Source organism: Stegostoma tigrinum, chromosome 23 (assembly GCF_030684315.1).
Source record: "Stegostoma tigrinum isolate sSteTig4 chromosome 23, sSteTig4.hap1, whole genome shotgun sequence".
NCBI classification, from domain to species: Eukaryota; Metazoa; Chordata; class Chondrichthyes; order Orectolobiformes; family Stegostomatidae; genus Stegostoma; species Stegostoma tigrinum.
Genome location: NC_081376.1, coordinates 12,675,524 through 12,692,838, shown reverse-complemented (window position 1 = coordinate 12,692,838; position 17,315 = coordinate 12,675,524). Strand labels below are relative to the sequence as shown.

The 17,315-nt window shown below is 38.7% G+C and overlaps 1 protein-coding gene across 1 annotated transcript in view; it reads left to right on the top strand.

The window, feature by feature from the left end:
• The window catches only part of foxk1 (forkhead box K1), a 102,404-nt gene that overhangs the window by 43,074 nt on the left and 42,015 nt on the right, over positions 1-17,315 (top strand). The window contains exon 2 of the mRNA XM_048551897.2: positions 3,159-3,353. Coding sequence (XP_048407854.1) covers positions 3,159-3,353 — 195 coding nt within the window. The remainder of the gene's footprint in view (positions 1-3,158; positions 3,354-17,315) is intronic.

The window sequence follows — 17,315 nt, the reverse complement described above, 5'->3', positions numbered from 1 at the left end:
TTTGTAATCAGACTATTCATTTTATTTACTTTGAAGTCCCCTCGTGCAGTTTAATACATTGAAAAATTGGGATCATTTCCACTGCAATTAGAGACTTTCACGATTTTAAATCGTTCTCTGCAGCGGAGAGGCTAGCTGCAGTGTGTACATGGTGATTTGGAAAGTAATTTGGACCATTAGAATCACTGGCATTGTGCTGTAGCTTGGGTTTGAATGTCACATTTTGTGATGTCCTGTGATGCTATAGGTAATTGCATGCTTTGTAATCTGCTATGGAGGGTGACTCAGATCTCACATTGACACGTGAGAGAAGAGTCGTTTTGTTCCAAGGATCTGCGAGTGGAATTTATAAAATCAGTCCAGCATGTCTGTACTAATGCTGCTTGTCAGGTGCAGTTAACTTAATTCCATTTCCTGTACGTTTCCTACTTTTTCTCAGATTACTTTTCAAATAGTTATTCAATTCTTTTGAAATGTGTCTGTTTAAAAGACTCTGCATGGTAAAGTGTCTCACCTTTTGTAAGAGGTTCTTCTGTTTTCTTCTTGTGATATACCGAAGTTGTCATAACTGATATAGCGAGAAGGAGAAATTATTTTTCATTGTATACAGTGAGGCTGTGTAAAATCTTGCAGGTCTCTAATTGCAATGGAAATGATCCCACTTTTTCAAGTTTCCTTCAGGACAGCAACCTGATTTTCCCAGTATGATTCCAAAGATTGACTATGCTCTTTCTGCGGCTCTAGTACCTTTTCTCCTCTAATGGGTGGCCAGAACTGTTGCAGTATTTTACCTGTGGCCTATGCATATATTTTACCAAATCACTGTCAGTTTCTTTTTTGTCTACTTTGTGCTTCTGTTTGTAGCAAACCGCTTTGCATTTTACACTGCACTGCAAATAGAAGCGGTCAATCATTTAATAGCTCTAAATGTCCGCACTCCTCTTCTCTCCATTCTACTCATTAGAGTGTTAAACTTCCTTTCATGGATCTTTTTGCTGCAATATATATACTTAACTGCACAGAGTTCTTTTTGCCAGCTGTCTGCTTACACTATTAACTGCTCTGTTTTCTTGCAGCTTCTTCCATTATTCCGTTCTTTATGAAATAATATGATCGAAAGCAAAATTTAAACAAATACTAAATGTTACAATGCTGGTTTATGTGGGCTTGGTTTTGCTGGAATCCAGGGTTCTTAAATGGAGAAGAAAAACCTGAAAATTGTTCTTGGGATGTGGGCAAGCCAGTCTTTGTTGTCCATCTTCTAATTGCTCATGAGAAAATGTGGGTAAGCTAAAATGGAGTCACAATGGAAAATAATTTGTGAAGCACTGTTGTAGTTCTGTCCTTCACTTCAGATGTACATAATCCAGCAAGGTCACGTTTAATCGTCTGTGTGGACTTCATCCCATATTGCATTAATTAACTGTTGAATGCTGAAATGCTGAGGTAACCTCGGTGGTTTGACATGAATACATCAGCCCACAATCTTGGTGATGATAGAAGGTAAACAAAGGGACGCCTCTTGCTTCTCGTCACTTGAAGGTTAATACTTTTACCTAATTAAATTGCCTAGAAGTGTACACCTTCATTACACATCATTTTTTAAAAATGTTTTTATAATGATTCCTGGTCAGAAACATTTTTTCAGATATTTTTCCCTTTGGCCATTATTTTTTAGAATTGCTTTGTAGAGGGATAAATATTGTAAGATTTTGACCACACCCAGCTCTGATTTCATTTCAATTTTTAGTATTTTTAATTTTCCAATTTTCGCAGTAAATCTGGATTGGGTCTCAGTGAAATTTTAATTTTAATTAAGTTACATTATCTGCACTTGTATCAAGAAAGACTTAACATGTAATGCTAACGTCTAGTAGTCAATTTGTTTTTCTCTGTGCATAACAGGATGTTACCTAATTTGTTTGTTTGTTTTATTTGCTTCCCTCCCTAAAATTTTTATAATGCATGTACCTTTCTCAAAGTAAGCCCCTATTTTCATACCACCAGACAGCCTGCTCCTTTGACATTCTTATAAAAAAACATTTAACATTTAGTTTTTTTAATTACTGTGCAAATAGTGGCCCTGACTTCAGATGAAGTATTATAAAGTAAAAAAGTTGACATTAATGTCTGAAGAGGGGGTCCAGAGATCTGGCTCTTGCTGTTTGCTCACATAGGTTGGAAATGCTGTTTTTCACTTGCTGACTTGACCTATATGGACTTGGCCTTTGTTTGGTGACTATAAACTGAAGTTGACTGCCTGGCTTGTATATGAAGGTCAATCACATAATGACATCTTACATTGTTGCCCTGTACCCCAACCTCATTTTCTCAAGTAGTAAGTATTTTTTACCCCTACCCTAGTAGCCTCATGCTAGATATGTGGATTTCATGGATATCTTTCATCAGTAAGATTGAGCCCATTTGTTCAGTTATTGCTGCTGACTGGATTGCATTTAAAAATAGCTGAATGTTTGAGGACCAATAACTAGTAAATAAATGCTATAATTTATGGGCTGTTCAGTGCCAGTGGTCAACTGCGCTAATTTGTACAGAATCTGATAGGCATCTCAAAATTATCAAATATTTCTGTTGTATTTTAAATTCTGGTAGTCACAGAAACCTGATACTGAGAGTTTGCTTTTGCCAAGTTATGACAGTGAGTCCTGTTTCTCTGGCTTCATAGTGAACTTGCTTTGCATGAGTTTTATGAATATAAAAGAAAAGGAGCAATTACTGGAAATCTGAAATAGAGAGTACCAAAATTACTTGATGAATTAGTCATAGAGGAAGATTACTTAAAGGATATGTCAGCAGAATTGTGCAAGTGTAGTGAAAATGCAGACAAATCTATTGGATATGAATGAAGCATTTAGGTGATATGCTCTAGTAGATCCCGGGAAGCTGAAAATACAGTGATTTTCCTGCTTGTACAATGTGAACCACGCTAAAGAAGAAAATGCCAGTGTGTTTGACTTTTGATGGGTATTATTTAAAGTTTGGCCTTTGTCTTAGTCAGTGAATTGCTTTGTAGAGAGATAAATATTAACCTTGATCTTGTAGCCAAATAACTTACTTTCATATCCCATCTGGGCAATTTATGACCTGTTTGTTCCCACCATCCCTTGCTAACTCTCTCTCTCTCTTTTTCCTTTCAGGTGTATGTTTCGTTTTCCCAGCACTGTGATAAAGATTACTTTTACGTCGCTTTACAGTAAGCAGGAGGTGAAGGAGGAGCAGCCACCATCTCCCATCCACCCACTCCGCCCACAAATTTCACCACTCAAAATTAACATTCCTGATCCAAATATTGAGCTGGTCAGTCCTATCCCCTCACCCACTGGTACTATCAGGTAGGAGCCAAACACTGACGATTGTATTTGTGTTGATTTCAATGAGAGAAGTGCCACAGTATGTTCCAGTTGCTAGTCTTACAAGGTGGAAGGGACTTACTGTTGGAGTATTAAGATGATGCCTGTGGCAGCAAGACTAACTTTCAGAATGGCCTATGCTATTCTGAGCAGGGCATGTAACTGAATGAGAACTGTAATTACAAACTCCTATTAGTATCTTCTGTGGCAGAGCATTGGGTAATGATGTAATTTGATTCTTTATTAAATTTAGAGGTTATTCTTAGGGCTATTTTTTTTAAAAAACAGCAAACATGGGAGCATTATAAATGGAGTGATCTATATGGTTTGGTGAATTTTAGGCAAGCAATTTGGAATCGCTTAGAGGTGGTTATTTTGTCATGTTTTTTACTGTGTAACTGAAACCAGTCTTTCCTGCGATGCAATAAGGGTTAACTTGTATCCGCAATTCTTGTCATGAGCTCAGTGAAAAAGATAACTTTCGTACCCTCTGTATAATGTATAGGTTGGGTGCAGACTAGCTTCAAAGGCTGATTCTTTTCTCAGAGACCCCCCCTCCCCGCAGTGGTTTGAGTTTTGGGTTGAGCCATGAGGATTCCTCTTTCCTCAAAAGGACATGAGAGTAAGGCCTACACAATATAGAGGCATTACAAGGAATGTTAATTTGAAATGGATTAAAAGTAATTTGAAGTAAAAATAGAGACAAAGAACATGTGAAAATAAAGGGATCAGATGTGAAAACTGGGTTGACATAAGTTTGAAATTTTGCTTTAAAATGGCTGCAGCAGAATGAGGCAGGTGCAGCAAATTGTGATCAACAATAGAACAGGGAGTTGGATACAGACCCCAATAAAATTAACTGGGAATCTTCTGTAGGTTGCATGTTCTTCTGTGCTGAGATTCTCAGGCAGAAACAGCTAAAGCATGATTTGTAGGATTTAGGTTACAAAGTTGGACCAATTTCATTGATTGGATCAATTTTTAAAGAGCTAATTGACGTGCAGAAAAGCTCAGCAGACTTGAATGAAAGAAGCTTTTTTTCATGTGTGGCTGAGGTGGAAAGAAATTGTTCGCTCATTGAGGTGGATGGAGCAATGCAAGGCATGCTGTGGGGCTTGAGAGAGTATAAAATAATTAGAGCATGCATTCCAGAAAGTCTTTGTGATCTTCTGATCGCCAAATGTTCAGTAATTTCAATATTGGTTAAGTTTTATTGTTAAGAGTTACGGTTGTATCTTTCTGTTAAATATTGACTGTAAAGAAATGAAGGAAATGCTGGCATTGAATATGGAAGCAGTGATTCCACCTATCGCATTGATCAGGTATGATTTGCGAAAGAGGGTTAATCTGAATTAAGCTGATGCATTTTTAACCTGTCTGCAGTGAGTATCATATCTCAATCTATCTGATCAGATGTTGAGCAGGCATTGAGTAGGATAGAGTGGTTGTACAAGTTAAGTAACTTGGAGAAATATAATTTTGGCCCTAATTTCATCAAAATAGGTAGGAGTTTTGTTCAAAGTAGCTTTATTTAAACTAACTATATATGTCTCACTTCTTGATTGAATTGGCTTAGGATACAAGAATGTTAGTTTTCACCAACATTATTTGTAGAAGTTAAAAATTCCTATTAATCACTTAAGATTCAAACATATAAAATAGAAGATTAGTTTAAAACTGATTAGTAGTATTCGTACATGTCTCCCCCCACTCCTGATTTAAGGCTCCGTTCTATGATACTGTGTTAAATGTGATAAATCAGAGGCTGTTTTGTTAAATAACTTAATTTTACAAAGGTTTTGAAATTGCAGAATGAAATATTGCCCTCCTCTGGTAAATAGCAATGCTGCTTTGTTTAAGATTGAGTTGGCACATATTATGGAAATTGCTGTGGTTGTTAAGAGGTAGCAGTCATCAGTATGTTGTAACTTGTTTCTATTTTAGAGGAGTAGCCTCTACATGTGCCAGTTTCCTTTGTTTAGACTTTCATCTGACCTGGGTTTCCCTTGATATTTTAGACTGGTAATACATATCTAAGGAGGTCCAATTTTCTGTATGTATGCTAGCGGGATGGTTGTGTGTAATCATATAATATGTAACTCAAGATACGTGCCATTTAGCCCAATTTATGCTGTTATTTATATTTTACGTAGGTTGTCTTCCATTCCATCAACCTCACCTTTAGAATTTCAGCCTATCTCTCTTTACCTTTTCATGTGTTCTCTGGTTTCCTTTCAACAGTATCTGAGCGATTTGCCTCACCCGCTTCCTGTGGTAACGTGTTTGACCCTGATTAAAGAAATTTCTATTTATTTCTCTATTAGACTTATGAGTAACTATCTTTTATTTATGATTTGGGTTTAAGAGTAACAGATTTAGATTCTCCCATGAGTGGAACCAGTCTGTTTGCAACTACTGTGCCCAGCCACTCACTTAATTGTGACAATGGCAAGTAATTTTATGAAGAAATAAATTCCAATCTGTTCAACCTTTCTCGATAGCTTTAATCGCTCAGTTGTTGTAGCATCTTTGCATGCATTTTGTGCACTTTCACCAGTGGTGCTATATCCTTTTTTATAGTATTTCTAGATCAGAATTGTGCATGTAACTCAAAAGTACAGCTTGATTAGAGTCTTGTACAAGACTTGAACATAATTCTTATTCTGAGTGGGGTCTGAGAAGCCTCTGAAATGCCATTAGATAAGAAGGACTGACTTGAAATTCTTCAGAAAATATTGCAATGATTTCAGTGAGGCAAAAAGTTGATGCAGTGCTCATTTACAAAACAAGCACAGTCAGAAGACCAAGTGTATTTCTTGAAGACCTGAAACTGTGCATAAGTTTTTGATGCCCCTGGGCATAAGCAACGTCAAAGTGCTTAGATCAGAGGCGGCTGCTGCTGTGCTATGGTGAAGTTAATATTTTCCACTTTTTTTGATTTTTAATTGCAAGGAAAGTAATTTAACAGTCCAATTCTATTAGTTACTGTGTTGAGAAATGATAATGTAATTTTAAATGATCTTTTGCCCCAATCTCATTTAAATATTTTTATTTTAAGTAAGCATCTATTGACATATTGCAAACTAATACTTGGTTGGATTGTGTCACACAGTAACAACTGATCAAGGGCTCAGATAATAAACTCATTTGAATGAAGCAGAAGTGATACAACATTATGATTGCAATATGCTTGATACATAACAAAACACAGCTGTGTTTTGTTTTTAGATGATTTCATGGGATATGGGTGATGCTGGCCTAGCCAGAATACGTTACACATCCTTCAGTTGTAGAGGTTCTGGGCTGTGCTGTTTTAGGAGCCATGGCAAATTGCTACAGTTGTAGATTATGTTATTGCACAGTGTCACACCATTTACCTTCACATGTCCTGACTGAAGTCTGTCATTCTTAAAAAACTTGCTGTTGTGTATTTGTACAATTTGATTCAGAATCTCAATTTATAAATCAAAGCTTTAGCCTGCTGACGATGGCCTATGCTCTCACGATTTCACAAAACCATGCTGTTAAGCATGATGTTTAAGTTAGTGGGTGAGGTGTCAATCAAAGGGGCTTCTTTGACCAGTTTGGTATCAATTTCCTGAGTGTTGTTGGAATTGCACTCGTACAGGAAATTGGAGAGTATTTCATCACACTGCTGAATTGTGCCTTGTAGATGATGGGCAGACTGTGGGAGTCAGTGGGTTAGTTACTTGCTACAGGATTCCTAGTTTCTGGACCAGTCGAGCTTGTTTCTGTGCCATAAATTTTGTGAAACTTTGCAAGTAATTAAGAAAAAGATTGTGAGTAATTTTTGTGAAATCATGAGAGCACAGGCCATCATCAGGCGAAATGAGATTTTTCTCACTATACAAATATGTAATAGCATGTGTTTAGTTTTTAATTTTCTTGAGAATGACTGACTTCAGTCAGGACATGTGAAGATAAATAGTTTTCCCCGGATGTTGTGTTTAGATTTTGAAATAGAAGCTGATGCTGTGGCCTTTGGGTACTTAAGAGGCTTTTGGTTTTGTGATGGTTGGGAGCTTGGTGACAGCACTCTGTCTGATCATTGTTGCCAGCTGTTAAAACTGAACTGCTGATTTTTGATTCTATTCCTTGATATTACTTCTGTTCTTTTTGCAGGAAATGAGTTTGCTGCTGTTTACCAATTTCGGCATTGAGCATTAGATGTAAAAGAAAATTGTGCACTGGCTTTGCCAGTTTGTCCCAATGCAACAGAATGTAGGAGGGAAAATGATTGCATCTATTTATTTATAAGCATGTTATTCTAAACATGTGGATCTTCACACTCTGTTTGTGCCTTCATTTTTGTAATGAATTGTAGTTTTACTGACATTGCATTCCACTTTCTAATGATAGTCTGCTACTTTGTCCTGATGTTTGGCACAGAATATTCATTGAATCGTTTTCACTGATGGATATTCCACTGATATGAGGCAACCCACAAAGAGTAATTAAGGGCACTTTTTGAAATTGGAACACATGGAGTTTTGCTGAAGTTTGATAGAAGATGAGCTTTCTGTGTTGAAAGAACATTCTTAACTCTGGCAAGTGGAGAGTGGAAGGAAAGATTGAAAGTGTTGTGGTGGGCATTGAGTCAGCTGTGGTTCATTTCTGTGCAGTTTCCCTGCCTTCTCATTTGGTAGGAAATATCCTTATTGAAATAGTTTATCCATTTTAGAAACCCAATTAATTGTTAATATCTAACAATAGTTATTTGGAACCTGGAGTTTCCTGTTGCTTGAATTTAGCAGAGAGCCCAACCCTGTGCAAGATCTGGTGCATTTCAATCTTTCCTACACAAACAAAATATTTCACTAGTGTGAGGAGCCATGTGTTGGCCAGAAGACCAACTTGTAGCATCTCTCCTCCTTGACTCTGTTCTGTTGGTTGTTCTGCCGTACACTTTTGAGAATTTTCTCTTGAGTGAAGCTTCCCAAAAACAATTAGAAGTATAAGCTAATGCTATTTCTAATTGGACAATTTTTTAGCACAAGAACAGTTAAAATACATTTTCTTATTATTTATTAGTAATGTGTTCTGTGCTTTTTTCTGGTAATGTATAACTTTTGAGTTATAACTGTTTTGCCATACGAGCAGTTCAATTAACGTCATAGAACTTTTGTAAACATGTTATCCAAGATGACACTTGCCCACATTTAGGATTTTATTTACAAACGGCAACATTTTCGCCTTGCGATTTATAAAAACTACACAGAAAAGATATGTGAACCTCTTTGCACTACTGGTTTTCTGGCTTGATTAGTTGCTGCTAATAACTGGAAGAGAGCTAGAATTATAGTTAGGCCTAATTATTAAAGTTAGCCTGTTAAAACTAGTCCAGAATTCTCTTTGAGTGTTTGCATAATTAAAGTCTGTCAAATTCCTGCCAACTAGTCCCTCTTTTTTCCACATTGTGATATTTGTGAAGCAACTGTGTCTTCGGTTACTTTCCCCCTCTGTAATCTTCCAGTATTCCCTGGACTCGGAGCTACACGAAGAGTGGAGAATTGCAAATGATATGGTTTTTTTCAAGGAATATTGTAAGGATAATCCTAGCAATTATAGACAGTCGGTTTAATTATAGTGAGGGTGTTTCTCTCAACAGCTATATGGGATAGAATTAGTAGTCACATGGGAAAAGGTGGTTTGATTAGGAAGAGTCAGCATGGATTTCTAATGGGGAAATTGTGTTTAACTAACATGCTGGATTTTTTTTTGAAGAGTCAACAGGCACGGTGAGGGTAACACTGTTGATTTGGAATACACGGGTTTCCAGAAGATGTTTTATATACAGTGCCACACAATAGACTTGAGAAAAGTTATGGGTATAAAAGGGACAGTAGCAAAGTGGATACAAAATTGGCAGTGTGATAAGAAACAGATAACAATGGTCAGTGGATATTTTTCAGGCTGGAGGAAAGTTTGTTGTGGAGTTTGTAGGGACTGGTATCAGGGCTATTGTTTTATATAGGAATTAGGAGCAGGTGTAGGCAGTTCAGCCCTTCAAGCCTGCTCTGCCATATAACATGATAATGGCTGATCTTACCTTAGTCTCAACTTCACTTTGCTGCCTGCCCTCCATCCCTTTATCAACATTACCCATCTGTTTCGCCCTCCATCCCTTTATCAACATTACCCATCTGTTTCTTTCTTGAATCTGTTGATTGCTTTTGACTCTGCTACACTCTAGCACAATGAGTTCCACAGATTCACAACCCTCTTGTTTCTGATATATATTGACGACCTGGATCATGGTGCCCAGGGGACAGTATCAAAGTCTGCAGATGACATAGAACTTGGAAGAATTGTAAACTGACGAGATCAGTATTCTGAAAGAATGCTGACAACTTGGGTGGAGTAAGTGGATAGGTGGCAGATAAGGATCAAAATAGCAACGTGTGAAGAGATACGCTTTGGTTAGAAGAACATTGAAAAACAATACAAAATAAGGGGTACAGTATACGGCTCTAAAAGGGTGTAGGAACCTAGATGTATAAGTGCTCTGACCATTGAAGCTACCAGGGCATGTGGATAGAGCAGTCAATAAAGTATACAATGTCCTCAGCTTTATTAATAGGGGCATAGAGTACAAGAGCAAGGAGGTGAGGTGAATTTGCATAAGACGTTTCTTAGATTTTAGTTGGAGCACTGTATACAGTTACGGGCACCATATTAAAGGAAAGGTGCACTTGCATTGGAAATGCACAGAAGTGATTTGCAAGATTGGTTGTAGGAATGAGAAACTTCAGTTCTGAAACTAGACCAAATTGGGACTGTTGTCCTTAGAGAGAAGTAGAATGAAAGGAGATGTGATAGAGACTCTCAGCGTCATGAGCAAGCTGAATAGAGTAGGTAGGGAGAAGCTGTTCCTGCTTATAAAAAGAACAAGGGGAAGGCAAAAAGTGGATAATTGTAGGCCAATTAGCCAAATATCTATTGTTGAAAAAGTATTTAAATCAGTTCTTCAGCAAGTAATACCAGCAAATCTGGAAAGTTTTAATTTCATCAAGTAGAGTTAGCATGGCTACATTAATGGAAGTCATGTCCAACTAATTTATTAGAGCTTTTCAAGGAAGCCTTAACCAGATTGGCTAGAAGGGAGATCAGAATATGGACTGGCAGAAGGTGTTTGACAAGGTACCTCACAAGAGGTTGAATAAGATAAGAACCTCTCTAGTTGGAGATGTTATATCGATACGGATTGACAATTAGATAATGGGCAGGAAACAGTGAATAGGGATAAAATTTTCAGATTGGCAGCCTGTAACCAGTGAGTCCCACAGGGATCAATGCTGGGACCACAACTGTTTACAGTATAAGTTAATGACCTGAAGAAAAACAAATTGTGCAGATGACACAAAAATAGGTAAAAAGGCCAGTTGAGAGAAGTGTATGAATATTTAGAGAGATATCAATAGGGTAAGTAAGTAAGTGGGCAAAGAAGTTTGCAAATGGAGTATAATGTTGGAAATGTGAAGCTCATTTCAGAAGGGAGAAGAAAATAACAGAATTACTTAAATGGAGAAAAACTGCGGAAAGTTGCAACACTAAGGAACTTTGAGGTATCCGTGCATGAAACACAGAAAGCTGGCACATAGATGCAGCAGGTAATCAGGAAGGCTAATGGAATGTTGGCCTCTTATTTCAAGAGAGTTGGACTGAGAGAAGGGACGTTTTACTGCAACTGTGCAAGGTGTTAGGGATACCGCATCTGGGGTTCCTGAGAGAAGTTTTGGTCCCTTATTTAAGGAAGGATATTATTTCATTGGAGACAGTTCAGAGAAGGTTTACTAGGGTGATCCCTGGTATGGAGGGATTGTCTTCTAAGCAAAGGCTAAACAAATTGAGACTGTACCCACTGGAGGTTTGAAGAATAAGAGGTGATCCATTGAAACATATCTATTTCTTAAGGGACTTAAAAGGGGAAATGTTGCGAGGATCCGTTCCCCTCATGGGATAGTCTGGAATGAGAGAGCATAGTGTCAGAATAGAAAATTGTCAATTTCTGACTGAGATGAGGAGGAATTTCATCTGAGGTTTGAAAACTCCTTGCCATTAGAGACTTGTGGGAACAGAGCCTTTTTGAATATTTAGGGCTGAGAGAGATTTTTGAACAGTAGAGGAGTTGAATTATGCGGAAAAGGCAGGAAAGTCGATGGGAAAGTGTCTGATCAGCCATGATCCTCTTCAGTGGTGGAGCAGGCTTGAGGTCTGAACAGCTTACTCCTGTTGCTGTCCCTAATGGTCCCATAGGGCATTGACTTAAAGTGACGAGCAAAACAAGCAAGGGTGTAGTGAAGAAAGACTTACTCACACAGTGAGTAGCTCGGGTATGGAATGCACTGCCTGGAAATGTGGTGAACGCAATTTCAGTTGAGGCATTGAATGATCATTTGGATACAGATAGTGTGCAGAGGTACGGGAAAAAGGCAGGAGATTGACACTGGGTAATGGTGGATAGTTGAAGAGTCAGTGCAGGCATGTTTGGCAGAATAGCCTCCTTCTGCATGGTAACAATTCTCAGATTCTGTGACAACCATTGTCTTCACCTCCAAACTAACCCATCTTCACCATTTTGTCGTCAAGTGTCGTTGAATGTATCGAATCCCAGAGCTGATCCCAGGTTTACTGCAATGCCATATTTGAATTGGGTTACAAGACCAGAATTCCTCTTTGAATATATCATAAGCTGAGAAAGGACTGAAGGGTCGAGGCCCGAAATGTCAGCTTTCCTGCTCGTCTGATGCTGCTTGACCTGCTGTGTTCAGCCACCCCTACACCTTGTTATCTTAAAGGACTATCCTCACTGGTTTATGTTACTGGTACGGTGGTAGTGTTGCTACATCTGAGCCAGGAGATCTGGGTTCAAGTCCTACCTGCTCCAGAGATGTGTAATAACATTCTTTAATGGGTTGATTAGCAAATATTATAAGTGTCATCCGAATTCTTGCGTTGTCAGGTAACTGTTGACGTAATAACTTGAAAAAAATTTTTTCTTGCGGATTTGTATTTTTCAAGGCCCATTATATTTGGTACCCGTATGAAGGATTATTGTACGTATCAGTAATAACAGTGTAATAAATATGGTTAAAACCTCATTGGATAAACATAAATAGCCGGTGTTTAGTTTAAAAGTTTCAGCATTACTGCAGCATACATATTCTGAGTTCCTCGTCAGTGATCTGTCAAAGGGAGCCATTTTGAGGGGGAACCATCCTTTGATGTCCTGAGATAAGTTATTCTGAATCTTTTGTGATGCCTTGTTAGTCAAGGAAGACTGGACTCTTAGACCATCTGATCATCTGCTTTCACCTCAAGATATGGCTGATTTGGATGATCATATTTGGCACAACGGCATAAAAGCATGGCTGTTGGCAAGTACTGTAGGATTAGTTTTCTGTCAATCTGTAGTGGCAACTCTAGTTCCTTCTGTCAGTGTTATGTTTGAAAGCCTGCAAAACAGTGAAAAATATTTATTTGTCTCAAAGCATAACAAAATCTTAATAGGGTTATGATGATGCCATTGATTCCATTGAGCATTGGTAGATTTTGAATACCTTTTTATAAGCTTGTTGGGTCAATGTAATAGTGGTTTCTTGACTTCAGTTATGAACAAGCCAGTGATGCAATCCTTAATGTATAGTTTTCTGTGAACTGAGGTGCTTTGTTTGTTGGCCCTCAAACAGCATACTTTCAGAGTGATTTCTGAATGTCTTGAGTGTTGAAGTAACAGCACTTAATGCAAATCACTGCTTTCAAACTGTTGTGAAGCTCAACATCATGTCATCAGGTTAACCAAAATGATCCTGTGTTCACCTGAAATAAGAGCATGAGTGCAAACTTCTAAACTTTTTAAAGACCGGGAACAAGAGCACAAAGCAATAAACATACCACAGCAGCTTCTCTCTTTGAGATATAACTGGCATGCATGGCTGGCACAACCAGTTGGACTTGAGGGTGAAATATTCCATTACCAACATTGAGTTTAGTCTTTCTTGTGCTTCTGTCTGAAACATATAAAAAACAACATTGGCATATTAATAGATTTCCACTGCTCCAGAATCTCAAATAATGACAATCTGGGACACTATCCCTTGCCACACCAGGCACAGTCTCTCAGCTTTCTGAAGAATGAAACACTGAAACTCTATTTTAAAAAAAAGAAATCATATCACAGAAAAACAAACAGCACAAATTCATGTATAACCTTGGGTCAGCAGATAGACGCAGATAGTTTTTTGAGTTTCAGAGGAGAGTTAGGATTAGCTGTTCCATTTAGTTACATGTTTCTCAACATATTTTCCCTTTTAATCAGAACAACTGGCACCGAAGAAACAAATTTCAAAAACTGGCACATTTTTCTCTAAATGTCAATTGCGGTCAGAGAGGAAACTTTATCCCTTGAACTTTAAAGTAACTGGAGAGATTATATACAAGGTTAATAATATGGCACTTTTTTTCATCTCTTGAACCTACTTGTAGAAACAAAACATGTTGGTGCAGAAACTGGAGGAAGCCCTGAGGTCATATCTTCAAACCTCCTTAAAACGTAGCAAGCTGAAACATTGTCTTATCCTGACAACTTTGGTTCTGATTTATTTAAATGCATTGACAATCTTCTCCTATTATGAAAAAGATATAGCCCAGCATCTCATTTTCTTTCTTGTCTGACTCCCCAATGAAACAAATAATTTTCCTTATTTAAAAAGAATTTTTGTGGCTGGAACATTTTTTTTTACATTAGAACATTACAGCACAGTACAGGCCCTTCGGCCGTCGATGTTGTGCCGACCTGTCATACCGATCTCAAGCCCATCTAACCTTCGCTATTCCATGTACGTCGATATCCTTATCCAATGATGACTTAAATGTACCTAGAGTTGGCGAATCTACTACCGTTGCAGGCAAAGCGTTCCATTCCCTTACTACTCTCTGAGTAAAGAAACTACCTCTGACATCTGTCCTATATCTTTCACCCCTCAATTTAAAGCTATGCCCCCTCATGCTTGCCATCACCATCCTACGAAAAAGGCTCTCCCTATCTACCCTATCTAACCCTCTGATTATTTTATATGTTTCAATTAAGTCACCTCTTCACCTTCTTCTCTCTAATGAAAACAGCCTCAAGTCCCTCAGCCTTTCCTCGTAAGACCTTCCCTCCATACCAGGCAACATCCTAGTAAATCTCCTCTGCACCCTTTCCAAAGCTTCCGCATCCTTCTTATAATGCGGTGACCAGAACTGTACGCGATACTCCAAGTGCGGCCGCACCAGAGTTTTGTACAGCTTCACCATAACCTCTTGGTTCCAGAACTTGATCCCTCTATTAATAAAAGCTAAAACACTGTATGCCTTCTTAACAGCCCTGTCAACCTGGGTGGCAACTTTCAAGGATCTGTGTACATGGACACTGGTTACTCCTACCAAAGTGCATCACCTCGCGTTTGTCTGCATTAAACTCCATTTGCCACCTCTCAGCCCAGCTCTGCGGCTTACCTATGTCTGTCTGCAACCTACAGCATCCTTCGTCACTATCCAAAACTCCACCGACCTTAGTGTCATCTGCAAATTTACTAACCCATCCTTCTACGCCCTCATCCAGGTCATTTGTAAAAATGACAAATAGCAGTGGACCCAACACCGACCCTTGCGGTACACCACTAGTAACTGGTCTCCAGGATGAACATTTCCCATCAACTACCACCCTCTCTTCTTTCAGTAAGCCAACTTCCGATCCAAACTGCTATATCTCCCACAATTCCATTCCTCCGCATTTTGTACAATAGCCTATTGTGGGGAACCTTATCGAGCGCCTTGCTGAAATCCATATACACCACAACCGGTTTACTGTCATCTGGAGTATAACTTGCAAAATTTTCTCTTCCCACTACTGCGTGGTTATCTCTGGAATTGTTCAAAGCTGTATGATTAGTCCCCTCGTATTTCACTGATACATGGTGACCCTTGGCAATGTTCTGAGTTTTTGCATCTGTGCAGACTACAACCTCCTTAGCATTTGATTGCTTGCCCAAGTGCTGCACTGGATTAGCAGTAATTAAATACTGAGAAGACAAGCCATCGATTTCAGTCCCAGCACCAAATTGTGTTCTGTAACTATCAGCTCCATCCCCCTCTCTGCCTGGTTTCACCCCATCTCGTTGCTACTGAAATCTTAATTCATAACGTTTGTTACTTCTTCTCTTGACAGTTCCAATGCACTCCTGATTGGTCTGCAGTATTATACCCAATATAAATGTGATATAATTGAAAGCACTGCTGCAATGCCTTAATTATTCTCGTTGTTTTCAAATTTCCCTGTTGTCATTACCTCCCCAGTTGTCTTTGTAATCTCCTCTAGCCTCTCAACTCTCTAACATATCTGCATTCATCTAATTTTGACCTCTTGAGCAGCACCTTTTTGTTGTTTCGCTGCTTTATTTGCAGTTGCCTGGGCCTTATGCTTTAGAATTCACTCCCTGCCTCATTTTCCTCTTCTAACAACATTTTTAAAGCCTGCCTCTGATCAAGCTTTTGGTCATCTAACCTGTATTTGATTATGTGGCTTTTGTAAAATTTTGTCTTGTAATGGTATTGTGAAGTGCCTTAAAATGTTTTGTAATGCTAAAGACATAATGGACAAAGCTGAAATAACAAGGTATAGAGCTGGACGAACACAGCAGGCCAAGCAGCATCAGAGGAGCAGTAAGGTTTTAGGACTGAAGCGTCAGCCTTCCTGCTCCTCTGATGCTGCTTGGCCTGCTGTGTTCATCGAGCACCAGACTTTGTTATTTCAGTTCTCCAGCATCTGCAGTTCCTCTTGCCTCATAGACAAAGCTGATGTAGGTTTATAAGGAAAACTAAAACAGTGTGCTCATTGATATTTGTCAAACTCCCAAGAGACAGTGGGTAAACACTTAGTACCTTGATTTTCTGAGTCACATGGAGTTCAGATTCAAACAGCAACTAAATCTGAAGAACTTCACAATTGATGTGATGGCCAAAGAAGTTGGATTTATTGCTCAAGCCTGTAGTTCATCATCCCTTTGTGCTGCAACACAAACCAGAAAATCAACATTTTTCAGTGAAAATTCAGCTCAAAAGTAAAATTTTCCTTAAAGTTTCCAACACTGGCTTGTTCAGAATCAGACTCAAGGAATAGTTACTATTTGAACCCAGTGAATTTTTAAGGACATTTAGTGAAATAATTGTCATTATCATATCCCTGCTAGTCATAGTCATACATTGACATTGATAGAGTGAACATTTTCATTGCATTGCAAACTTTCCAGTTAAGCATTGTCAGAAGGAGCCAGGGCACCAACATAAATTGCCAAGGCAATGATATTCTGGCCTGTATAATTGTTGGGAATGCATGAACAGAAGGCCTCTGCAAAACGTGAAAAATGAATGGTCTCCTTCTGCAGGATACATTAAACAAAGAACTGCGTATACTGAAGACATGAAACAAACACAGAAAATGCTTGAGAAACTCGGCAGGTCTGCCACAATGTGTGAAGTGAGAAACCGAGTTAACATTTCGAAGCATTAACATTTTGTCTGTGGGGTAACCTGTAGGCTGGCAAGCATCTGTCCTTCACCAATTAGAGGAACACAGTTAACCCTTAAAATCAGTAACAATGCTTTGTGTTTGTATAGTTCCTATAATGTAGCAAAACATTCCAAAGCACTTCAGAGGCATGATCATCAGAACGAAATGGAAAAGACGTTCAATCAGGTAGCCAAAACCTTGGTCACGGATTGGTTTTAGGGAGCCTCTAAAGGAAGAGGGAGAGGCAGTAAGGTTTGGGATGTGAATTCCAGAGTTTACAACAGTTGAAAGCCCAACTACTAATGATTTTGCACCTGTGCCGCAGGTCAGCATTGTGGGAGTGCCAGACTGGAGGGGTTTGCAGGGCTTGA